The 25,920-nt window shown below is 38.0% G+C and overlaps 1 protein-coding gene across 2 annotated transcripts; it reads left to right on the forward strand.

Annotated features, from left to right (window-relative positions):
• The first annotated feature begins 6,308 nt into the window (after positions 1-6,308).
• LOC131302462 (actin-related protein 4) lies at positions 6,309-25,235 on the forward strand. Of its 2 annotated transcripts, none has more exons than XM_058329127.1 (21): positions 6,309-6,407; positions 6,572-6,751; positions 6,885-6,976; positions 9,403-9,579; positions 9,678-9,751; positions 12,219-12,299; positions 16,344-16,404; positions 16,543-16,592; positions 17,676-17,730; positions 19,011-19,088; positions 19,175-19,228; positions 20,421-20,474; positions 20,559-20,619; positions 21,223-21,274; positions 21,623-21,689; positions 22,224-22,286; positions 22,394-22,456; positions 23,757-23,819; positions 23,978-24,042; positions 24,480-24,548; positions 24,832-25,235. In XM_058329127.1, exons 2-21 carry the CDS (start codon positions 6,739-6,741, stop codon positions 24,875-24,877), a joined length of 1,338 nt encoding a protein of 445 aa, XP_058185110.1. In that variant the 5' UTR covers positions 6,309-6,407; positions 6,572-6,738; the 3' UTR covers positions 24,878-25,235. The 2 variants fall into 2 exon arrangements, with proteins under 2 accessions (XP_058185110.1, XP_058185111.1); XM_058329128.1 differs by having other exon boundaries at positions 6,351-6,489.
• The last annotated feature ends 685 nt before the right edge of the window (positions 25,236-25,920 follow it).

The raw sequence follows: 25,920 nt of genomic DNA on the forward strand, positions 1-25,920 counted from the left end.
CCGTTTGTTTCAAAATAATGGTATTCGATAATCATTGATTGATATCAACTGAACTTGATTTTTCTCATCCTCAAAAAAATTGATGAGCCCTACAAAAAATTAAGGATTCCGACCATTGGTGTGAGCCCGAGATGAACTGAAAAACCGAACTGGATGGGAGATTGGACCTGAGTCCCTTTTGTATTGACTCGGAAATACAAGATGATTGACCCCAAAGAATTTGGGTGCCAAGGTCAACGTCATGGGGCACCCTTTTGAAATTGGATTACACACAGTACAGTGGTGCCCATCACTACGTAGAAATTTTTGAGTGCCAGGTTGGTATATCTTACGTGGTGTCCGTTCGGTATTTCTGAGCTATACAATACACTTTTGTACGGCTCATATTGAAATTTTCTCTCTCCTCTCACTCCTCCTTTTTCTCTCTTCTTTTTCTCTCTCCAAATCTGAACCGTCCAAAACCGCATTGAACAGCTCGGATGTGCCAGGCACCACGTGGTATCCACTCGATACTGAAAAATTTCTCCTCATCATCACTACAAGTACTCCTCAGCAAACACATTCGGACATGGTAGCTGGCAAGTCGGAATGCTGCTGAGCAGTTTCTTGTGGCTGCCAAGCGGGCCGATTTAGCCAGTCATTGCGGCACGGACAGTTCGGATCGAATCTGAGCACATACAAATTTAAATCGTCAATTACTCGCTAAAATCCGAGCCGTTGATTGTTAAGATGGATTCGCAAGTCATACGCATCATACAGACCCACATCTATCAAGACAATTTATCCTGCCCCGCCCTAAATTATTCCCCCAATGGGAACGGGTTTCGAAGGATTTTTTTTTTCGGGATTTTTGGGTTTTGGAAAAGAAATACTAGTACTTATTAATTGTTTTGGGTTTTTGTTGGGGTTGGTTAGAGCTGGGCTTTTTTGGTCTTTATTTTGGATATATATTTTCAAAGATATTTGAGTAAAAGTAAAATTTTATTAATTTTTCGATTCCTCCCGTTGAGACGAATCAATAATTCACAAAATTTTTGTGCAAAATTAACAAATGCAAAAAAATAATAATAATAATAAGGACAAAATAAAATATAAAAAAACCCCAAAAAAAACTTATGAGAACAAGGCCTAAGTTGTAAAGAGGAAAACACCTCCAACTGGTAAACGGGATATTTTGGGTATTCCGAAATCCACATCAGTGCAACTACTTCTTTTTTTAAACAACATAGGAAGTATCCTCATACCCAAGCGGGATGTGACTAATCCACCTAGAGCCGGCCGTGATGAACTAGTACCCACGGAAAGCAGTGAGAAACAGCTAGGAGGGGGGACCATTGAATGAGCCCATAAGGCTATCCACGTGGACTTTAACCTCCTAGGGCTGACCGTGATGAACCAACACCCACGAAAAACAATGAGAAACAGTTAGGAGGGGGACCACCGGACGCGCCCAGAAGACTACCCACATGGATTTTCACCTCTTAAGTGATTAGCCTATCTCTTAAGAATCGAACTCATACCTCCAAAATGGAAGCAAACCTCCTTAGCCAGTGAAGACAACCCTTGCAGAGTTAGTGCAGCCACTTTAACGAGGGAAATATTCATGATCCCACCATTTTTCAGAGGGCTCTGGCTAGCAACTTTTTGATCACTACCTCCCACCTCCCGAGATTAAGACAGGAAGCATCCGAGGCAATCTAGCTAGCTAGGGAGGAACCCGTTTAATTGAGACGGATGTATAGCTCTCCCACATTTTTTTGCCTAATCCTGCCATCTATTTCTTGTCTTGCCTAAAAATATATGGCTTCTTTTTGGCCTACCTCGTAGGCAATGGCTGTCAAATGTCGTATCTTTACACCGAATTCTGCACCCGTTTTGCTCATGCGCACATACGTAAGTGTTGGGGTTAAATTTCCGATTGACAAAAAAAAAAAAAAAAAGTGTTGGGGGTCCATGCGCATTGCAGAAGTGTAGGTGGAACTCAAACACTTACGGAATTTGTTTGTAAAATGGACGTGATTGGAGAATATAATTGATATATACAGCCCTATGCTTCAATTGAATACTTCGAGTGGGAACCAATACAGGGGAATTTTTAATTTTCCCTATGCTTTCCAATGGGTAGAGGAAACTTGTAATAAACTATTGTCCCATCGGGTTGAGCTTCTCTTCATGCCTCTGTCCTGAGTACCCTTAGATCATCTCTAACCCATACTTCATTTCTTCGTTTTGGAGAAAAAATATTCTCCAACCATCCTCTAAAACTCTTCTCCATTTGGGAGGATGAACTTTGATCCTTTAAATATAGAGGATGAAGGAAAAAAATAGAGGATCTCCTTCAAATATGTGTTGGAGTTGAGAAATAGAGTGTTGGGTTGGAGTTGAGATAAATAGTACAATCCTCTAAATCTACTTTTCAAATAAAATAGATTAATTTGATCCTCTCAAATAGAGATTTGGAGGGTGTTGGATTGGAGATGCTCTTAAGACTACTTTTTCTAGATTGCACTGCGAACTCTCAACAATGATCTCAACCGTTATCTCGTAACTATTGCAGAGAAGAACATCCATGCAACAATCGGCTTGATTGGATAACGAATATGCACATGAACATTTCGCATGAAATAGTTAATGTAAGTTTAAAAATTATACTTGCAGTTGCCGTCTATTTCATAAAATACAACGTAAATTGTTTGCACAATTATTGATATTGGATTTTTAGCGTGTGTTTACACCTATTTTTGACACTTTTGGAAAGAGTCAATGATTGAGTGTCAGATGGCAAGTGGGCCCGAACTCATAGTTAACAAAGATTCAAAATCAAGTGGGCCTGCTTGGTTGGTTAGCGAGAAAGTCAAAGTTGATCAAGTCCAAATGCAAAAGGATTAACGGTTGAAGAACCAATCCCAAAATGATAAGGGTACACTAGATTTGCCCTATCCTAATATCCAGGAACAAACTCCTACTTTTTGGGGTAGTTGAAAATTTTCATGGTCTAATTGCATTTACAAGCAGATTCTCAAAGAATATTCCTTTATTCCTCTCGATTTTAAGCATCAAAAAGGCTAAGGTGGTATTCCGGTTTACCCCCTTAAAAAAATACTTATTTGCAATTTTCAAGCTTAAAAATAATAGGTTTATTGAAATAAGAAAATTATTGAAAATTTATTTTCGTAAAGCCATTATTTTTAAGCTTGAAAATAGGTTCTTATTTTTTAAGTACTTATTTTGAAATGTGGAATGGGGCCAAATACGTGAGGATCAGTCATGAATGTCACATGACAATTAATGAAGCACATTTCAGTTGAATATGGTTAGTGGGATGAGCAAAATCAGGGAATAGTCCGCCACGTGGCAACCACCAGGGGTTTTGGTTTTCAATCAACATCTACAATCAATTTGAGCTTAAATTTGAGCTTAAAGGAAGTGGTTTGAAGACATAAGACACGTGTTGCATTCTCAGAGCCTAAATTCAAGGGAGTGTTGACACTTTTAAGGGCATATTCAGGGAATAGTCCTCCACTATGACGGTTACTAGGAAATTATTGCCACGTGGAGCGTGAATGAGCCATGTTATTAATAGAAATGGTTCATGCATGCTTGAAAGTGGGAGAAGGCCCTGAAAAATAGAAGTTATGTCACTTTTTAACCGATTCAAAGGGGCACGTGGCATCAATCAGGGGAGTTACCACCAATATTAACGGCGGTACATATTTTTAGCTATATTGAATAAGTTGGGAGCAATTTTTTGTAGAGGACACGTGGAGCACTTTCAAGGCTTTATTTGTTGTTTTTCAGGGTCTTTACTGTTATAAATAGGGGAAAACAGGGCAGGCTTAAGGCTCGCCTCATCGTTCAATACCAATCTTTTTGCTTCCCAGCAATTTATCTTTTTTTTTGCATTTTCATGAAAGACTTGTAATGGAAATATTACTAAGTCTCTATCTTTTCTTTTCTTTACTTTTCATGTATTCTTCCACTTTATACACGGGAATACAAGTGGCTACATTCGTTTCTTGTTTCATTTTGTTATTCACTAAATACTAATTCCTTCACAAGTAAGGCAAATTCGAACCAATTCTCATGGCCTTCCCCAAAAAGGTTGTGAAACAATCGCTTGCACGAAGAAGTAAGATCAGGATACTACGACTTCGACCGCGCACGATCTTGACACACCCTCATCAGTCGAACTCAACGTTTCTTGACCGCAGGGTACATTACGTTTTTTGTGCAAATAGCGTGGATGTCTTCCTTTGTTGTATCTACGAGATGAACGGTTGGGATCATTATTATGGACTCAAAGTGGGACCAAATAAAGGAATCTTAAGGGTGCAGAGGATAGATGTATGACAAGGAACTTAACCCATCTCCATCCAAATTTAAATGTCAATATCAACATCTGCACAATTCCACAAAAAAATATCTATTTAAAATTTATAATATTATTAATGGTTTTCATTACAAAGCGGTTGCTTTGTGGACTTATGTGCATTAATCATATTTTTCATCCATATTAATAGAGTTTGACTCAATGACAATAGGTCCTGTTTTGCCCTTCATATGGGTTTCATTTCAATCCAAAAATTAAAACCAAACCATTAATCTTGTAGAGCTTGACAAATATTACATCCATGCCTCTCAAATTATACGAAATTGGGTGCTGATGCAATCTTTCACAAAGTAGATCGATGTTGGTTATGTGCAACAAATTCAACGTCAAAAATTTATCCACACATAGGGTGTAAATAGCAACCAAACGTACATACATTTTTTATGCTTTTTTAAAACGAATTAAGTGCACTTAAAAGTCAAGTAATTCAAAAATTGGGTTCTCACGCCTGGAAGCAAGGTTTTGCCAGATCATAATCAATTTGATAAGCATATCCCTCTGTATTACAGTATATTACTAGTATCTTCATGATCACCTGGTTTAGATGCGTCAACAATGGAGTCAAAAGGTAGGTGGTAATGTACTACTACTATTAATATACTTGGCCATTAATATCCCAAATTCCATGGCTTCATGACCAGTAATATCACATATCCTAGTCAGATATCCAGTAGGTGCTAACTTGTAACAGTAAAGCTACAGGTACAGCAGGTGGTGTACAACAGCTACGCATAGACCTCTTTTGCGTCCATCTCGGGTCCCGCAAAGATAATTGGAGCCGCTCATTTTGTTCAAAATACTTCGTTTAGGGTCTCTGTAAAAAATCACCTCAATCCGATATCGGGAAGGGTGTTTACGAATAATGTATTTTGAACAAAATGAGCGGCTCCGATCATCTTTGTGGGACTCGAGACGGACGCAAAAGTGATCTGTGCGCGGCTGCTGTACATCACCTACTGTACCTGTAGCAACGTTCAACTTGTAATACCATTTGGGCATTATTTGTGACTTGCAAGCCCAAAGTCGGCATTCAGCCCCTTTCAAAACTCGATTTAATTACTTATTTTTTAAAAAGACAATTTCAAGTTAAAAAATAATGTGTTTACATAAATAATTTTTTTAGCAATATAGATCTTGTTTGATAGATCTTATCGAAATATTGTATACGGTGCAAAAAAATAAAAAAATTTATTTTTCATTTATATTGTTTTTGAGTTTGAAAAATGTGAAATAAATACTTATTTTTTTAGAATGTGTTCTGGAACGGGGCCTTGGTTCATTCGCCTTGGGTGGGTAGGTATTCTCTTCTTCTTTTTTTCATGGTCTAGGGCGTCCGGACAATTTATGCGCATCTTAACTAATTTCCTTCATAATCTGGTAAAAAGAAAGGCCATCGACATCGAAACTAGCTAGGAAATTCACAAAATTACTTTCTTGCATGCTAACCTCAAGAATCGAACCCTAGTCAATTATGTGGGGAGCAAATCTACCAATCAATCGGACTATTTTCTTTATTTTTGACCTACCATAAATTGTCAACAAAATCTATGGCTTGTAAACGAAGCTCTCTTAGGAATTCCTACTCAGTGCAGTTGGTTGCCTACCACTTTCCTCCTTCTGGAGACAGAGGTTCAAGCTTCTTCGTGGGCAGTTTAGGGTCAGGGCTATGGATAGCTCATCTTGTGCTAACATAACACATTCTGCTAACCGCTGCTAACTTAGGAATGACAAAGTGAACTAAACCGTAACCGATTTTTTTTCCCGAATCATAACCGAAAACTGAAAAATTTCCCGTGGGTGCAGCAGGTATGGTGGAGGGTGGGAGATAACTGAACGGGTTCGGTTCGGTTCGGTAGATACCTGAACCGAAACGAGTTAATTACAAAAATACCCCTACATATGTATGCACACATACGACTGTTTGCCTCATTTTAGCCGCACTCGCCAGTCTCCACACACCACAGCTCCACAGCTCCACTCTCCAGTCCTGTTCCAGCCTTCCAGTCGGCGATCTGAGGTTTCTCCTCTCTCTCTCTCTCTGTTCGTCTCCCTCTATCTCTCGACTCTCATCCTCGCCTGAAAAGATCTGAGAGTTCAATGTTGGTGTGTCAAACCTCATCAAGTTATGATTTTGAAGAAAGCCCAGCTTTTGTTTTCCTTGATTTCTATGTTTTCTTGCAGGCAGCCTAGGGTTTTCATCTTTGGCCTCCTCCCACTCCCTCCCTCGCGTTCTCGACCCCAAAACAAAAAAGGAGTCTTCAAACCCCAACAAAACCCTCCCGAATAAATCACCGGCGGTACAAGGAAGAATCAACGCCCTCTCGACTCAGCAATTCGAGCCTGCAACCATGTACGGAGGAGGTCAGTACTCTGCATCTCTCACCACACACCTCTATACATGCATATACGTATAGGTATCTGTTATAGGGCTTTGTTTGCTTTCTTCAAACTTTGATTCACAGAATGCTGGTTGTGTGTTTGTGTGTATCAACAGATGAAGTGTCGGCTATAGTCATAGACCTGGGCTCGCACACCTGCAAAGCCGGTTACGCCGGCGAGGATGCCCCTAAAGCTGTCTTCCCATCTGTAAGCCTTTTGTTTCGCTTACTGCTTAGTTTTGGTTTTATGTCATTGAGCTGCAATGTAGATTTCGGCACTTGTCTCGGGGTTTGTTTGAAGAAGAAAAGACTCCCAATTTCAGTTCACGGTCTTGCCCGTGTTGAATTTGCATAAAGTTAGTTAATAGATAGTGGTTAGCTGTGGGAGTGCCTTCGTAACAAATTTAGGATCTATCAAAGGTCGGAACTTTTGGTATGCATATATGCGTTTATGAAGGTGAAGCGATGCAGTGGAGAGCAATTTGACCGAAATGTAGGGTTGTAGGCTAGAGTTTTGAATCTTATGTTGTTTAAAATTTCAAGCTTGCATGCCACAAAGACGAGTATAATTGTTAAACCAAATTGGGTCAATTGACTCGATTTTACAAAATTCACTTACTTTAATCATTGGTGAATGGGGAAGCCCAAAGTCATTTTCTCTAGCATAACATTAGATGTTTTGGACAGTATGTGCCAAATTAACCTTTTTAAAGGTGAAGTCAAGTTCACGGAAGTTGTCCTCTCAAAGGTTAGCTTGTGGCTGTTTTTGGTTATGGATCACAATGTTGACTCATTTTGTTGGCTCCCACTTTCCGGCGTCGCAGAGAATTTCTCAGAGCTTGTTAGCTGAATGCTTTAGGAGATGATTTGGTACGTGGACATGTAAAATCTTGTACTCGTTCAAGCTCAGATTTTTTTAGATAGAATAGAATATACAGTTCCTGTTGGAGTCATTCTCGCCTGTTCACCAAAGCTCGGACTGCCAACAATGGTGGCAGTCATGAGTCCCCCTGTACGGAGAACACGTGGAAAGATGCTCCACCGGGAAGCTTTATACACAAAAGGATGCATCTTCATTTGTGGTTTTCCGATGTGGGATAAATGAACACCAAAACAAACCCTCTTCAACATGTGTTTTTTCAAAGCTTCTAGTCCCACATCGGACTCTTAGCAAATGTTAGTGGTGGAGAACACATTATAAGAAGAGGGTCAAGCCTTGCACCATATGTCGTGAGCTGGGCACTATTTTTTGAGCCATTCGAGGCTATTTCGAGCCGAGCTCAAGCCAGAGAAATGTTTCATGAGCCGTGCCTGAGTCAGAATTTTACAGCTTGAGACTGAGCTGACCCATTATTTGACGAGCCAAGCCTGAACATCCCAAAGCATGGCTTTGTTTACAGCCCTAGATATGCATACGCTAAATAAGTAGCCAAACCTTTAAAAAAAAAAAAAAAAAAATCATGTTTTCGATGTATTTTGGATAAGGCTAGGATATGGTTTGAATATGGAAGGCTTTCTTTCCCCCCTTGGTCCGGTGGCGCAAAAACGTAATTTTGAAGGCTTAATTGGTTCCCAAAGTACATTCGTAGGCAAAATAAAAGAAACACGGTGTGGTATCTTGAATGAGAAAAGCTCCAGTGTTTGTTAATTGTTACCCTCCCGTTGCGTACCAGAGAATGAGCAAGGAAGAGAAAAGGGGTCTCAAAGCAACAACTCTCTCTGAAAGTAGCTGTGTGAAGACAAAGAAAAAAATTAGACAAATCATAACCCCAACTTGTTTCTTGTTACAAACTTGATATTGATAAATCCGCAACTGTTACAGCACATGAGGAAAAAGAGGATCAGATTGAGTTGATGTTGGCGAAGGTCTGCTTAATATGATTTTTTGGTGTTTGCTTTGTTTTGGTATGGTTTGGTTTTCGCATGCGTCCGGTGTTCGATATTAACAACTATACCAATGCTCTCTAGCTTTTCGTTTTCGTTTTAATGCATAATAGAGTGATAAATTAATTTTGACAAATGTATCCTAGCTTTATTGGTATCCAATTTTTTTGGTTTCTCCTATAAATGAATTGTATGAGTATCCTGTATCCATATCCATTATTTGGAGGTTGTCTGTAGTAATTTCCTCATTATCCATGCGGAGATGTGGGAATGCTTGCAGCCTAGGTGCTATATCTTTTGGAATCTTCTATTGTTAAGTTACCAACTTTCCCAAAAGCTTAAGCTGTTAGGAGATGGGCCCAAAAATGTATATCAAGCTATCTAACACCCTCCCTCACGTGCAACCCTGTCTTGCATGTGGAGATGCGAATTTCCATAGACAGAACGAAGCAGAATACGAAGCGAAGAAGTATAATGCAACCTGGGAACAAATGCAAATGGAGAGACTTGAACCCAAGACCTCTTGCAACCTGAGCTCTGATACCATGTTAAGTTACCAACTCTCCCAAAAGCTTAAGCTGTCAGGAGATGAGCCCAACAATGTATATCAAGCTATCTAACAACTGTAATGTATTAGTTGATTACTGCTGCTTCTTTTTTTTGGCGGATACAAATGTAACATCTTGCAGATATGTATATTTTCATGTTATTAAAACTGTCGGTGATCGTGATATTTGAATGTTTTTGAAGGTTGTAGGATCAATTGATCAAATGGAACTTGATGACCCTGATAATTTGGATAAGAATTCTGGATCTATTCCAGATTCTAAGAGTGTTGTTAGGCCTTTTGACGCAGAGAAATCCAAGGGCAAACGCAAATTATATGTAGGATCTCAGGCCTTAGGATACCGTCGGGATCATATGGAGGTCAGATCAGATTACATCAATCGAGTATTGTCAGTCATATTTTTCAATAGTTTAATTTAATGTTTGTAGTTTTATCATATCTTATGGTCTTTCATCAGGTGCTGTCACCCATAAAGGATGGAGTTGTCGTTGATTGGGAAATAGTTGAGAACATCTGGGACCATGCCTTAAGGTTTGTAGTAATCTTTTTGATGTAGTGGATGCTCATATTGTTTTTGTATCAATTGTTTGATGTTTTTGTGAACCAGATAGCCAAATGTTTTCAACTTCGTTTTTGTATTTCTTGTCTATCTGACTCACTGCTTGTACTAATTACTATTCTATGGGGGGGATATAGTTTCCTCAGCTCTGGACACTGACATCTGAATATCACTAGTGGAAATATTTCTCCTTCATTTAGTTGTCCTTTTGGTCTGGTTCATGGGATTGGATGAAGTTGGGGGGGGGGGGGGGGGGGGGGTCAATAAAGTAATCTTGTTTCCAGTACTAAGTTAAATTTTTCAAGAGAATCTTCTGGGAACACCTTTGGGAAGGTACAGGAAGAGATCAGTGACGTCCTTGTACATTTTTAGAAAGTGCAACTTTCACAATATTCAAACTCGAATAGCCACATCTATGGAACTTAATATTTTCCTCTGCAGCATTCATGTTTTTACTAAACACAACCACACTGACCCTTGACCTCTTTATTGCCTACTTTAGGAATATAGTCCTTCGGGGAGGTGAAAGTTCAAATTTCCCTCGTTCTCAGTAGGTAGGCTGATCTTATTATCAAGGGTTGCTATTTACTATTTTTGCTCCCACTGGAAAGAATGATTCTGTCCTGGAAAGAGTAGAGAGAGTTTGTAGATTGAATGCTTTGGAAAACCCTCTGGAGCTTACGTGTATAGAAAACCTGTTCAATCTTCAGATATTAGCCTCTTGGTAAAGTCAAAGTAAGTTTAGTTCCTCAATTGGAAGATCAATTGGCAAAATTTCACCAAGCGGCTTTGACTTCGATTATGCATATACATTTACTGACTTCTCTTCGAAAACCATGATTACATCTATACCACTGGAGCACGTTATCTTCCCATTATATGTAGCTTTAGCTGTTTCCATATTTCTGGTCTTAAAATTGGGCCTATCTCGGAGAAACCTAAGCATTTCTCCTAGTACCGTTATTTTTGAACACCGAAGTGTTATAGACTCCTTTAATTGTTTACTAATTACTATTCTTTAAAACGATTCTCTGGATACTTCAAGCGTCTTCCCTGTAATGCTAACTGAGTTTCTTGTGGTTTGCATAACTGCTATTTTTAGAAGTAGATACGAGGTCTTGAAAGATGCATGTTACGTGAAATTGTTTTATAGCCCCTCATTGATTGACAAGCCAATTATATTCTGTTCCATACATTTTGAAGGGAGTTGTTTTTTTTATTGAATACCTATGTTTGATTGTTTGAATTATTAGCAACAACAATATCTAAAGTTGGACAAAATTACTAAGGCCATTCTTTTCGTTGGGTACCAAGTTCTTCTGAAATGTCCCTGCTTTTGTCCTTGAGTTGAGAGTGAAATAGAAAGCAATTGTGTTTTATGCAATTCCTGTTGTATGAGATCATTGATATATCCAATGGATCTTATGGCTGATAATTCCTTATTTGAGTCAGACCTGGAACACCTGTTAAGCCAATTTGCGATAGTACATGCCTGTTTTTTCTTTAAAAACCCATAACCCTTTATGCATAATGGTTTTATGTTGTGCATGAATGGGTTGGAGCAACTCTATTTGCCCTTCTGCTTTCAATTGATCAAATAACACAAGCTCAATATTGCATCTGTTGTCTATTTTGAAAAGTATTGATATATTTGTACAGCAAAAGAATAAAGTCTTGTGTGATTCCAGAAAGTTGAATTTATATTTTTTTGATAAGTAATAAATTATATTAGAGATAAGGTATTAAGGGAATGCCACCCATATACAAAAGAAGGCCACAGAACAAAAAGACCCTATACATTGCCACCGGAATGGAAAAGCTCAAACCAGTCTAAAATTGGTCAAGGGATGGAAAACAATCTCCCTTGTCCCAACTGGACATGCTATTCACCAAGAAAGATTTTATCCTAGCTAGAGGTTTTTCCACCCCATCAAAAACTCTCGACTTTTTCTCGCGCCATTAGACCCACATCAAACAAAGCGGGATCATGACCCACAAATTCTTCCTTCTCCTGCCCAACCTAGTACCCCTCCAAGCAATAAGAAGTTCCATGACATTTCTCGACACACTCCATTGTATCCTAAACCAAGAAAGCACCAAAGTCCAAAGCTCCCATGCCACCGGACCATGAATGAGTAGATGATCAACCGTCTCCGCATCCCGTTTACGCATACAACACCAATTGACAATGATTTTCCGCCTTCTAATCAAATTGTCAATCGCAAGAATTTTGCCTTGGGCCGCACACCACACAAAAAAACTCACCTTCAACGGCGCCTTAGTTGAATTTATATTGGTCTATATTTTGTGGAAACACTCAATCTCTTTTTTTGTTTCTTTTTTTTTTTTCTGGAGCGTTTTGCACTACCCTTTTATCTTGTTGCACTTGAAGTATTCTGTGAATATCCTACTTATGCTGTCGTCCTTTGTGAATTTCAGGGATTGTCTACTGATTGATCCGAAAGAGCATCCAATGCTACTCGCAGAACCATCCTCTAACAGTCAACAACAAAGAGAGAAGTAAGCATGCAGCTAGAGCCCTGTTATTGTTTTGATGCTATATATGCCATCTTTTCTCAAATTTGAACTGTTTTTTAAAAGCTGTTATTATGGGTTGCCACAATCATTAGATCTCAGGCATTCTGTCTGATACGCCTCTTCGTTCGTTGAAGTTGCTGCATTTTGTTGGTTATATCCTTTTAATGTTTTCCTTTAAAAGTTCTGGTTGTCTGGTCAGAACCAGAAACACAGATTGTTCCAACTTGGTGTGCAGCATGTGCTGTAGATCCGGTTTTATTGCTTTACCTGAAGTCAACAACTGAATACATGGCCAGTTAAGTTCGAAGAAGTCCTTCATGTTGAATGGTGAAGCAGTTTGCACATTTCTTATAGGCAATTGTGTTAAAACAGTCTTTTTTTCTGAAAGTCGATTGTCCTTGGCATGGTTGTCGGAATCTTGTGGTTCCTGACTTGGTTCGCGTTTGATTCACCATTTAGGTGTAAATCCGTAGGAATATGTTGTTGAATCTATTTTGGCAGAGAACCGATTCGGGATCAAATTCACTCTTTAGGATACGTTTGATTCCTAAAGCTGTCTAGTCTGACAATTCCATTCAGTTTTTCAACTTTGTTTTTTGCGTGAAAAAGCCATAATACAAATCAAGGTGTTTAGTGTGAAACTAACCAATTGCCCTGCGTACTTTCCTTCGGTGATGGAGGATTTAATAGATCTAGTATCTACTTAGCTATGAAGCACGGATACCCTATTTTGGTCTCCGTATCACGTATCGTATCCATATCGAATACCGATACTCTCCGGATACGTATCCGATACGCTTTTTAAAGTATCCTGCTTTTAGAATTATTTTTGGGTATCCCAATACGTTTCGGATACGCGCGGATATTCTCGGATACACTCCGGATATGTATCTGATACGTTTTGGATACGCCTAGATATATGTTGTATACGCTCGGATATGTTTCGGATATGCGCGAGGGTAAATATGTTATTAATTAAAATATATGGGTTAAAATTGCAAGTAGGACTATATTTTTCTTTTTCTCCCACCAATCGACACCAGAAACACACCAACGATATCCTCTCGACAACCTTGTAAGTCTCTCGTCTCTCATCTCTCTCGTGTGTATGTAAATAAATAAATAAATAACTATATAGATACAGTTATATATATAACTATACGTGAATATATCTCTCTCGGCATGTGAAACGTTGAACTTGTGTAATGGAAAACTTTAATCATTAATGAAATTTTACGAATCAAAAATTATATATAATATATTTTTATTTACTTTTACATTCAACGTATCCCCCAACGTATCGTATCCTTCTTTTGGAAAAATCATGTATCCGCGTATTTGTATCGTATCCGTATCCCGTATCCATGCTTCTTAGGTTTGCACTAACACTATAACAGAGGAATGGATACAAAGTACTTGCAAATTAAGCAGAGGTCCTTTTGTGGTTCAGAAATACTTAGTCTGGACTCTTAACAGGTTCTTAACATTTATTTTTCTTAATTTTTTTTGGAGGGAAAAGGTTGACTATCTTGCTGTCATTTCACTAGTCTTTTTCATGCTCTAAGTCCCTTGTGTATTTATTGTGTTTTTTCATAAAATCTTATGGTTTTTTATGGGATTTAGACACACATCTCTTGTGATGACGTTAATGTCTTCCCAACTAGATGGTGTAATCACTTCTGAATTTATAAGAGTTTTTTTTTACCATAAGTCTATTGTTTGTTGAATCTTCCGATTCTCAATTACAGTTTGGTTCTCAATTCAGATTTTGATTACAGATTCTCAATTTCACAATAATGATCCTTGGTATAAGAAATCTGAAGAATATTTGCATTGGGCGCTGATTAGGTCCGGGAATGGTTCTTGTATAATTCTTTTTGATAGGATATGTTAAATGTAGGGGTAGCACTGATAGATGATAAGATTAGAGAAAATAGCTTAAGGTGGGTTGGTTATCTCTATCGCAGATGGTATGAGGTAGTTAGGAGCAGTGATATGGTTAGCACTAGGGGAGGGGTAGACCAAAATTGATTTTAGATCGGGGGGTGCGAAGGATCTAGTTTGTTGGATATCACGGAATACGAGTTTTGGCTGGTGCAGGTTAACATAACGCGCCCTCGACTGAACTTAATGGAGAAAACGAATTCATGTTGCTGACCCCAATGGATTAGGATGTTACTTGTAGGGCTCTGTGTGGTTTGATTACATCGAATGCTTGGGACTTTGAGCCTTTGATGAGAAGCTATGATTTCTACAAGTGAACACAAGTCACCACTGAAATGTAACATTTGACAAATGATTTTGACTTTGATTCTTCTGAGGTGGGATACTGTTATTACTCTTGTACTTAGCTATATTTGTGCTTTGACCCTGAATTTGTAAATGCAGCACTCAAATTCAGTTGTTCCTCCATTCCATGAAGAATTGTTAGACGTTAAAGAGGCATAAGATTCACTTTCTTTCTATTCAAGTTTTGAAGGTTTTACACAAGAATGTTTATTGAAACCTCTTTACTATGGACGAAAAGGATGGAGGAGGGTGGTAAACACAGAATACTGCCTAGTTTTTTTTCTGGGAAATTTTTCTTATGTATTTTTTTTTTTTTATAGCTATATGGTAAGACTAGATGAGACATGATTAGAAAGGAAACAGTTTGTGAGATGGTAGGTGTAGCACCCATAGAAGAGAAGTTGAGGAAAAATAGGCTAAGGCGGTTTGGGCATGTCTACCGAAGACCAGGAGATGTAGTAGTTAAGAGAGCGGATATGATAGCTTTGGGTAGCAATGCTACGGGGAGGGGTAGACCTAAATTGACATTAGATGTTGTGGTGCGCAACAATATGAGTATTGTAGGTTTGTATGAACAAGTGGCCCTTGACAGAGCTCAATGGAGGAAAATGATTCATGTAGCCGACCCCAAGTGATTAGGACACAAGGCTCGGTTTGGTTTGGTTATTATGGAATATGGAATGAGATGGTTTTAATCTATGTAATGGAGATTATGAGTTAGTTTACCGAGGATGGGGTTTTGATGTTATTCAGTTGGAAGCTGCTGCCCGCTTGTTCTGCACAATGTAAAAAGGGTTGTTCACTAGTATAAAGAGACGTCTCAGTGGCCTATTAGTTGAGAGGAAGTGTGACTCTACATAGACCAGATGGCAGGACAAAGGATCTTGTACCCATATCCCAAATAGTTTGAAGACGTCTTTGTTGAATGTGTAAAACTTCTCAATTGTTAAGGAATCATGGTCTATCACTTCTTCCTTGGTCTCTTGATACTTTCTCCTTCTAAAAGCCCAATTTTCTATTTGAATCTTTTACAATTAACTAAAAATGATTAATGCGTTGGAAGGTTTGATAATGAATACAAACGTAAATGATGTGAGAAACATTTTCAATTTGACAAGCTGTTATTTTCATCAGAGGAATGTGGTTGTCAGTGAGTTTCCACATCATCAAATGACTTGTGGACCTGCTTCATGAATGCTAAGTCTCAAGTTTTAGTTTGACCACATCTTGTAGCATCTATATTGTCTGATGTTAGATTTGATAAGCTACAATGTGAAATCAGTTGTGTTTTCTGGTAACTTAATTTACTGAAACAACCAATTACAGGATCGTAGGGGCATACCCCGGAAACACTACATGGAAAAGCATCCAATACTAATCACACTTGAGCTAACACCAACTCAAAACAACCCCCTTCCTTAGCCAACCTAAGATCTCATATGACCTAGAAGATCTCTTAGGAGCTAGAACCACACGGCACACACACCCATGCAAACTCTAACACCACATTTTACAATAGTATAAAAGAACATTAAAAGAGAGTTTGATTCGTATGCTAAAGTCCATTATTGTCAGACTTCTTGACATGCCTATATTCATTCAAAGTGATTTTAGTTATTGTTTTCTCTTGATAATTAATGAACTGCCTAACTCTAGTTAACTCACCCTGTTTTTGGTATCGTAGCCTGCAGCATATAGCTATTTGTTTAGGAATTACACTTATCACTTTTCTGACAGGATAGCGGAGCTTATGTTTGAAAAGTACAAAGTTCCTGCCCTATTTTTGGCAAAGAATGCTGTATGTTCCTCATTCCATCTTTTAGGAAGTTAATTTTCGATGCGAGTCGACAAACTGTTATTTCCTAATCTGCTTTCTTCTCTCCCTTTTCTGAAATCATTGAAGTCCTTAAATGGGTTAAGTTTTGTTGTATTCCAGGTTCTCACATCTTTTGCATCAGGACGGGCTACCTCTTTAGTTGTTGATAGGTGGGACTTTCTAAACCTCTTACCACTTGACATTTGATCTTTGAATCTAGATGCAGCCAATCTTACCCTTGTTACCACTTATTTGTGCCTTCGAACAACTTAAACATTATCCATGTATTATTTTTCTGGTAGTCTTGTGAGTTTTTGGGTAATGATTGCATAAATAATTTCTGAGATTTCGTAGATGAACATATAAGTTGGGAAAAACCTTAATGCAATGCTACTGATACTCTATATGTGCTGTTAGATTTAAGTTATCTCCGGGAATTTAAAGAGAAATAGGTAGGGTGCTATTGCTTGTTAATGGGGGGTTTACTATAAGGGCATGGATTTGACGTTTAGAAAAAATTACCTTGAAAATTAGTTTTACAGGTTCGTAAAAGATGTTCAGATGAAGAGCAGTTAGGAGCTTCTGGTTAGCAAGACAGTGTTCTCTGCCTTTTATAATTAATGATACTTTCAGGAGAAATGATGGTAATGAGTAATTTTCATGTGAGAGAAATGAAATATGATGTTCCCATAAAATTTTAATTACAAAGGAATCATTTTGCTGTTATGTTTTGACATCTCTATCTCTCTTACTGTGCAATATTATTATCTCCTGATGTGTACCAACGATTCATATGGTCAATGATCCCAAAATTTACAGTCGTTTTAGGTCCTATTAGAAAAGTTGTCCATCTGATTGTTGTAAATTAGATTGGTCACTTTTCAGACTATTGCCATTGTTTTCGGAGCTTGATATTTACACTGTTTGGACTTTGGCCATTACTTTGTGTTGCTTTTGCTCTGGGACAAGTGATCACTGACCAATGTTTTTTGGGCATTGTCAATTATCAGCTATTGTAGCCTGAACAACAATAATCAACAGTGTCCTATACCAAGGCAAATTTCCCTAATCAATTTATAGGGGGAAACAAACTTGTTTTTATTTATTTATTTATTTATATTAAATTACCTTTTTATTCCTGAATCTGCTTATGCAGTTTTGCGATTCGTTGTATGTTACAATTCTAATATTTTATGATTGATCACTAAACTGGGACTAACCAGTCGTATTGCCATACCTTTTAACTGATTCAGTGGCGGAGGATCAACTACCATCGCCCCTGTACATGATGGCTATGTACTTCAAAAGGTAATCCTCTTAATCAACTGAAAGATGGCTTTCCAATGGCTTTAATTCGATGTTTTTGTCTTTTTAATTTATTATACGCCAAACTTTTAATCTGGAATTCGGGAGGTCAGTATGATAGTATCTTATGGCCAAGGCCTTCTAGTGACTTTAGGAGCTTCCTTGACCAATGAGGCAGTCTCGAAGCATTCAGAGACCTTGGTCAAGCTACTTAGACACTTTGATTCTTGCCAATTGCCAGCGTTGCAACTTTGAGTTCTGTGGTCAGTGTAATCACTGGCAGGTGATGCATCTTTTGTGACTTCTTCTTGAGTTTTCTTACAATTTTGAGGCCACATTTTTTGTGTTATCGCCAATTTACCCCCTGGCCAACGTTTTTTCTTAAACCATTACAAGTGGTTGTGAACTTCCCATAGAGTCCCAAGCAGGTTTCGAAAAATAAAAGCGGCATCAAGTGGGTAAGAAAATCACATCATCCTTATGTTTTGGAGCATGCCTTTTGAAATATGGCACACTTATGGTTTGGTGAATTTAGCGATCGAAAGTGACCTCAAAGTTTTTCTTATATAAGTTGGAGAGATGGAGGTTTAACAAGACAAAATACAGAAACAAATAGCTCATAATGCTTTTAGAAATGTGTTTTACATTACCTACCATGTTCTATTTTTCTGGATGTTTATCTTTCACAGAATGGTGATTCTAATTTTGTTATCTAATTTGCTTACCCATACTACCACCATTCAGCGCATGTGGCGTACCCCTTTTCGCTCCTCGGACTGGAGCAATCTGCGTTCTAGGTTACATTGAATGGGATAATGGGGGAAAGCTTTTCATAACATCTTGAATGCATCTAATCCTGATCGTTGGCCATTTCCTTGTACTTTGGTAAAATAATATCAATTACTTTTACCAATAGTCCAACATCATCGACTATCTGTTCCCTGTACTTATTTAAGGGTTCCATCGGGTGCCAATTATGAATGCATGGGAAAGTAGCTTGTTGATCGCCTATTGGAGTATGTACTTTGTCAAAGCTTGCCCCTAATCACTGGGATCAAGTATCTTTCTTATAGTCCATGAAGGGTCAGATGGACCAGCCATCACCCAAAAGATTAGCGCCTTTTTATTACATAGGACCCATTTGCTTTCTTACTCGAAGCCCACAAAGGCCTCAAGATTGGGGATATGTTCTACTCCTTCAAGGATCTAATGCACAATCCGCCTCCTTATTTGACATTTAATATTTTTCTGTTTCCTGACATATTGGTTTTTGCTGTCAATAGGCTGTGCAATCTTCACCAATTGGGGGAGAATTTCTATCTGATTGCTTAATGAAAAGCTTGGAAAGCAAAGGCCTTACTGTGAGTTACTAATTTTATTTGTTGATAGGGTAATGGTATGGAATAGCTGTGCTTCGGCTAAAGTATTTTTTGTATTTTGGTTGCAGATAAAACCAAGATATTCTTTTAAGAGGAAGGAAATACGGCCCGGAGAGTTTCAGGTTATTTTTGGCCTTATTTCGTTACATTGACACTTTTCTGCATCACAAATCGATATATCATTTTCCATATTGAAAAGATAGGCACATTTTGTGTGTGTATTTGCAGTTAGCATAATTCATGGTTATCTCATAATTTAGAGTGGCCCATTTCATTACCTCTTGTTTCTTTTACAGGTGTTTTGTTCTATTCCTTGTCAAGAATTGTGAAAATAATAATTGCCTTTGACACATCACACAGTTGACTGGATGGTTCACATTAAGCGCGGACTAGGTCCGCCAACTGTGCTTATATCTGACACCCTTTGGTTATATCAACAGCAGCAACTGCGTTTAGTGTCTATGCGATTTTGACGGAATACATAACTTCCCTACAAGCGATAAGCAATGATTTCTTTCTTTCTAAACCACTCACCGTAGTTCTGTAAGGGCTTCTACATAGTTGCCTAATCTTAGCTTTAAGTGTGAATTTAGTGAAGCTAATATATTTTAATTCTTGCACTCTAGGGTTTTGTGAATTAATCGTAGTCCAAGGTCATCTGCTTAGCCATTTACCGATCAGACACTAACCTATCCACTGGACCCTATTAATAAGAGAATAAGAAAAAAAGATACCGTTAGAGTATCCACAATGGCATAACCAAAAGTAAAAGATTTCTAAATTTACCAATATTTGCTTAACCAAAATTAAAAGATTTCTAAGCTTACCAATATTTGCTCACAATGATATATCCAAACTTAACAACCCCTTAACCAATAACCAAATTTTGGCATTTGGATAACCAAAACTAGCAACCTTTTCTCTTTGGATAATCAAATTTAATGGAGACCACACACGCTCTTTCCTTTTTCTCTCCTCCTACCACTATCAATGGACCCACCCACTTGCATTTTTTTTCCAACTCTCTCTATCTCTCTCAACTAAAAATGAGTTTTTGATTATGCACCATTGTGGGACTTCACATTGTCAATATTAGCAACTCCTTAAATGGATAACCAAAGATGAAGTGGCAAGTTTTGATTATCCAATTATGGTTATGCCATTAGAGATACCCTTAGGTTGAAACCAATATCCAATGTGAATTGTTCATTTTCATAAATATGGATGCATGCCATCTTTTTCCTGTGATGATACTTTGATTCAGTTGATGACTGACTTTCTTATGTCCTTGTCGAATACACTTCTGATTTACAGACAGTGGATCTTGATTTCCCAAATACGACAGAAAGTTACAGACTGTACTCACAGGTCAGTGACTTGCCACAAATTTCCCCTTTTCCTTTGTCACTTCCCTCTAATTTCTACTGATTGTTCTTTTATTTTTGGTGGCAGAGGGTAATTGCCAGTGATATTAAGGAATGTGTGTGTCGAGCTCCAGACACTCCTTATGATGGTCTGCTCTCCATTGCAATCTTCCATCTGTTGTCTCCTGAACTGTTTGTGGCCATTGTTTGCTTCTTGTTTTGATGTTTCATTTTTTTGGGAAGCTATTTTCTATAAAGTCAAAATATTTTTGGCTTGCGGTGCAAAATTGTCGTTCGTGTGTGTTTTGTGAAATATGGTAATTCCGCTTTTGAGTCCTTGGCAATGTTCTGTTCATAATGGATTTTAGTCTTGGCATGTTTTTACTTGTGGTTACGTTCATTTTGTATGGGTAGATTTGATCCATTGTGAATTGGTGTTCCAAACATCTGTCTGGACAATGCATGGAAACCTAAACTATTTATACCTTCTCTTTTCTTGGATGAATTGCGAATACATGATATCATGCGAATGCAGGAAGTAAGGATACTGCTAATGGGCTGCAATTTCATTGGGTTCTTTCTGTCTTGTCTAATCGACAACTGACGGTATCGATGGGCTTTTGGCTGTATCTTTATTATCTTTTATGCATCTTTCATATATTAGATGTAATGTGTTTCCTTGTTTCATCTCTGAAGATTTGAAGGCGTTGACCCCATGAATACATACTCATCCTGTATACTTTCTTTTGCAGAGAGTTCCTATTCAAACATTCCAATGACACCATATGAGCTCCCTGACGGGCAGTAAGTTTTATTCAAATCTTTCCTTGGAGTTTCTTTAGAGAATATGGTCACAACCTTTTTTGCTTGCTTTTATTTTCCCCACCGTAAGAGTAGTCTAGTCGCCATAATCTCATGAGTTGCATTTTAAACTGCTGATGTCCATTGGTTGAGGTCTCTCAGTGCCTGCTGTGTAGGCAAACAGCTTTTTTGTGTCATGGCTAAATTCAACTTGAACTACCGTATGGTAGTTGCTTCATTGTTTTGTTTTTAGTATGTTTATGGGTTTTTTTGACAATGTTTAAAACTTCTAAAGTCTATCTTCTGCTTAGATTCGAAATCCCTTATATTCACTTCACTTTGCATGACCAGGACAATAGAAATTGGAGCTGACAGATTCAAGATTCCTGATGTGCTATTCAATCCATCTTTGGTTCAGGTTAGAGGCTCAAATAATTGGTATTCCGGCTGTTAACTTGATATTTTTGAAAGACCACAGTTGCATTCAGCTAGTCTGGAAGTGGATGAAATTCCAGAAACTTAAGGAGATGCCACAAAGTTTAGAGATGGTTTTACAAGTCTTCAAATTGTTTATTCTTTAGAACAGCTTCTCTTTCCTATCTATACAATTGTCTGAAATACAAGCGTTCTGCTTGTCATACTTTTGATTTGAGCAACTGACCTTCTGCATGTGCCCAATGATCGTTTTGCCCATTGAACTGTTGCTTCAGTGACCACTTACCTTTCTCCCCCCCCCCCCCCCCCCCCCCCCCCCCCCCCCCGGTAAATCAGTGACCACTGACCTTCTACTTGGGTATTTAATGAAAAGTAATATAATCTCATATTCTAGTGACATTTCCCGCCCTGGATGCTGAACTTATCTTCAGTATGCTACCACACTTTTCTATTCCAATAAAATTGGTATGACATCTCCTTTAACATGGTAATTTTTTGCTTGTGATTTTTATCTCAGACTATTCCGGGCATGGAAAGTTTTGCGGAGACTGCTGCTTCAGTACGAGGCCTGCCACAAATGGTAGATTGCTTTCTTTAAATGCACATGTTCACTGGCTTGGACATGGGCTTTACTGTACTATTTTTTTCCTCTCCTTTTAGTCAACTAATTCCTCTGAATTGATGCAGGTCATAGAGAGCATTAACAAATGTGATGTGGATATTCGAAGGGAACTGTTCAGTAGTATACTGGTAAAGTTATTACTTTATGCCTCCTTGATTTTGATACTTTTTGTTACTTATTTTCGTAACCTAAGTTTTGAATTTTGTTCTAATGATCTTGTTTGATAACTGTTCTATTGCACATTTTTCTTTTCTTTTCTCGCCATTATGTGGATTTTTTCTTATAAATTAAGACTTTGAACACTTCGATGAAGTTTCTTGCTTTAATTTCCTTTGAGTTACAAACTTGCGCTTTAATGTTTGCTCATCGTTTGTTGCGATTATGATGCGCTTATAAGTCTTGTACATATATCATGTGCATGGGCGACTGGGTGGCGAACGGTCAAATATGGTGTTTACATTTTCGAAGTGATGCAAGTGTGGGTCATCTTTTTCCTGACTTGCTTCCCAATAGCCGCTTAAAGTTGGACAGAGGTTATTCTGAGGACTGAAATGGTTGATGCAAGCAAATGATGGTTCAGGTCTTATAGTTAGAAAGTTGAAGTTCATCTTCTTAGAGTCAGGAAATTGACCAAAAGCAATGGATGTAAGTCCATGTGCAGTAAAGCTAGTGCTGATTTCTTTCCTCGTAGTGAAGCAGATGAGTCACCTCAGGCATTAGAAGATGCCAAATTGACCTGAATTTGATAGAGCTCATAAGTATCTTGGTTCAATTGTTTGTAAGGATGGCATGATTGCAAATCATGTGACACAAAGAGGTAAGCTGGAGGATCAAGTGGTGGAGTGCTTTGTGAGTGTTGTGCGAGTGTAGGATACCCACGATGAAGAAAAAATTCTACCTTACTGCTATTAGGCCAACCATATTATACGGCACAGAGTGTTGGACTACTAAAAGTAACATGCGAGTAAGATGAGTGCAGCTGAATGAGAATGATGTGATAAATGCGTGGTAAGACTCTGTGAGATAGAATTGTATATGAAAAATGAAATGGTAGGGATATCTGGATAGCATCAATTGAAGATAAGATGAGAGGAAATGGATTAAGTTAGTTTGGACATGTCTATCGTTGATCATTCGATGAAGTCATTAAGAGGAGTGATATGGTGACGGTAGATGTTTACACCAAGACTTTAGAGGCGATAGTCTAAAAAGATCTAGGTTTTTCGGATATTAGGGAACAAGATGCCCTAAAAAAAGCTCAACGGAGCCAACTCCAATTTATTTGTAAGGCTCAGTTTGGTTCTAAGTGGTGCCATGTGCTTGTAAATGACTGCACATATAGGTTGAATATAATTTTGTATTGTTTCTCTTTTTCTTTTTTCTTTTTTTTTTAAAGTTTGAACAGAGTATTGTTTCTCTTTGATGCAGCTTTCTGGAGGCACAGCATCAATGCAGCAGTTAAAAGAACGCCTTGAGAAAGACTTGTTAGAGGTATAGTTCTCCACTTACTTGAAATATACAGCATCCTGATTTTTTTGCTGGTGCAAGTTCAAGTTCGGTACTGACTGGTGGCATTTTTTTTGTTACTGTTTTTGGCTCCTGGTTTTGTGAAATACTGAATATGAACCTCTGGCCCTTTCAATTACTAGGAATCTCCTCAAGCAGCTAGAGTTAAAGTATTGGCAAGCGGAAATGCAACAGAAAGGAGATTCAGGTTGAATATGTGTTGCTAACTACCTTACATCTTTTCTCCCTCACATTACAGGGTCACATATTTTGATATGCATTAAGTTGAAATCCAGTTCAAGGGAAAATTGTATTTGGACAACGCATTTCAACATCATTCACTACATCGTTTATTTGTCTTTTTGGTAGTTCTACTGAATTAACAATGCTGGTTACCACTTTTGGAATGTAAAAACTGCAATCTCTAGATGTCTCACTTGTAATTTAGTAGCCATTTACAGAATCATTGGTAGAAGCTAATTACTATGGTTTTAGTCTAACCGTTCGGAATTTCTATATTGTCCAGTTGATATTTTTACTTCTGTTTTTTCCCCCGTGAAAAACTCATTGTTTAAGATGGCTGCCTGATATTGCCTTCCTCTTAGTAGATTAAATGATATGTGCATTTTTTTTTTTTTTTTGCAGTGTTTGGATAGGAGGGAGCATACTAGCATCTCTTGGTTCATTTCAGCAGATGTGGTTCTCCAAGTCTGAGTAAGTTCGTGTGTTTTGGCAAAAATTCTCTAGTGCTGTGTTCTGAAATCTTGGATCATGGATTTGTGGGGGAATTTACAGAGGGAAACAAAATAAATTTGGCATCTTTACTTCAGTGTCTTATATTTTTTCCACATTTTCGTTTCCCCTAGTACTACATTTTCCCACATGCCATGATCCGAACACAGGCAAATGGTCCTCCACTGTTCTGAACATTTGCGTTCCCAAGTGAACTCTCTCCTTTTTTCTTTTCCTTTTTTTTTTCACACTGCAAATGTAACAGGTACGAAGAGCATGGAGCATCGTACATTCAAAGGAAATGCCCTTAATATGCCTTTCTTTCTGGCTGTATATCAAGAAGAGAAGCTTCCTGTGTCTTCCCATCTGAGTTTAAGGAACACTTTGCTATCCGTATATCCACAAAACAATATCGTTTGCGTTTATTGAGCTGCTAATTGTTTGCCTCATTCGAGTTTGGGAGGATGTTTGGAATTCTCTTTAATGTAACTTCTCCAAATAGCTAGGATGTAGTGATTCAAGTTCGTGGCCGTTGATTTGCACTAGTTTGTACTGTACAATTAGTTTATTAACCTATACTTGTAGCCAACTTTTTGATTCCTTTTCTAGGGTCATATGCCACTCTATTGTGGAGTAGAACTAATTGGAAAAGTACGAATCATTTAACCAGAGTCTTGCAATGTCTCATCTGGACTTGATCATCTTTTCACTCGTCAGAGTTACCATAGTGCTTTGTTTTATAAACTGAGATATCAATCTTATTTCTTTCAGCAGTATCTATTGTTATTACTGTTATTTACGCGAACACTCGAAAGTTGAGGTGATGGGAGAAAACGCAAGTTTCGGGAGAAACCAAAGTACACACTGGGAATGACACAGGAATTTTGTTTTGGATGGGGGAACACTACAAATAAATTTGGAACTTGTTAAAATATGATAGTACAAATTATGAAAATACCATCTAAAACATCATTTATTTTCGATGAACTATATGATGAAACCGATTGATTGTATAAGTGCATACAAAATTGTGCATAGGATTTCAGTATTGAGAAAGAGAATCTTGAATTGTACTATTGAAAAGCAGAATCTAGAATTGTGTTCGATGTTCCTTCATGATGCAAAATGCATTACTAAGGAACATGGATGGGCAAATCTTTGATTTTAAAAGAAGACGTTGGGTGGGTGAACCGATATGATTTAAAAATTTCACACAAAAAAGAAACTACTACAATTATAATTAAAAAAAAAAAAGGAAACATAGGTAAAAAAGTCGTCCGGACTCATCCGTCTCCCGTCTCCCGGTCCGTCTTTTTACATAATTTTGACATATGGCACTTCCTAGTAGCTGCAA

This window comes from Rhododendron vialii, chromosome 10a (genome assembly GCF_030253575.1).
Source record: "Rhododendron vialii isolate Sample 1 chromosome 10a, ASM3025357v1".
Lineage (NCBI taxonomy): Eukaryota > Viridiplantae > Streptophyta > Magnoliopsida > Ericales > Ericaceae > Rhododendron > Rhododendron vialii.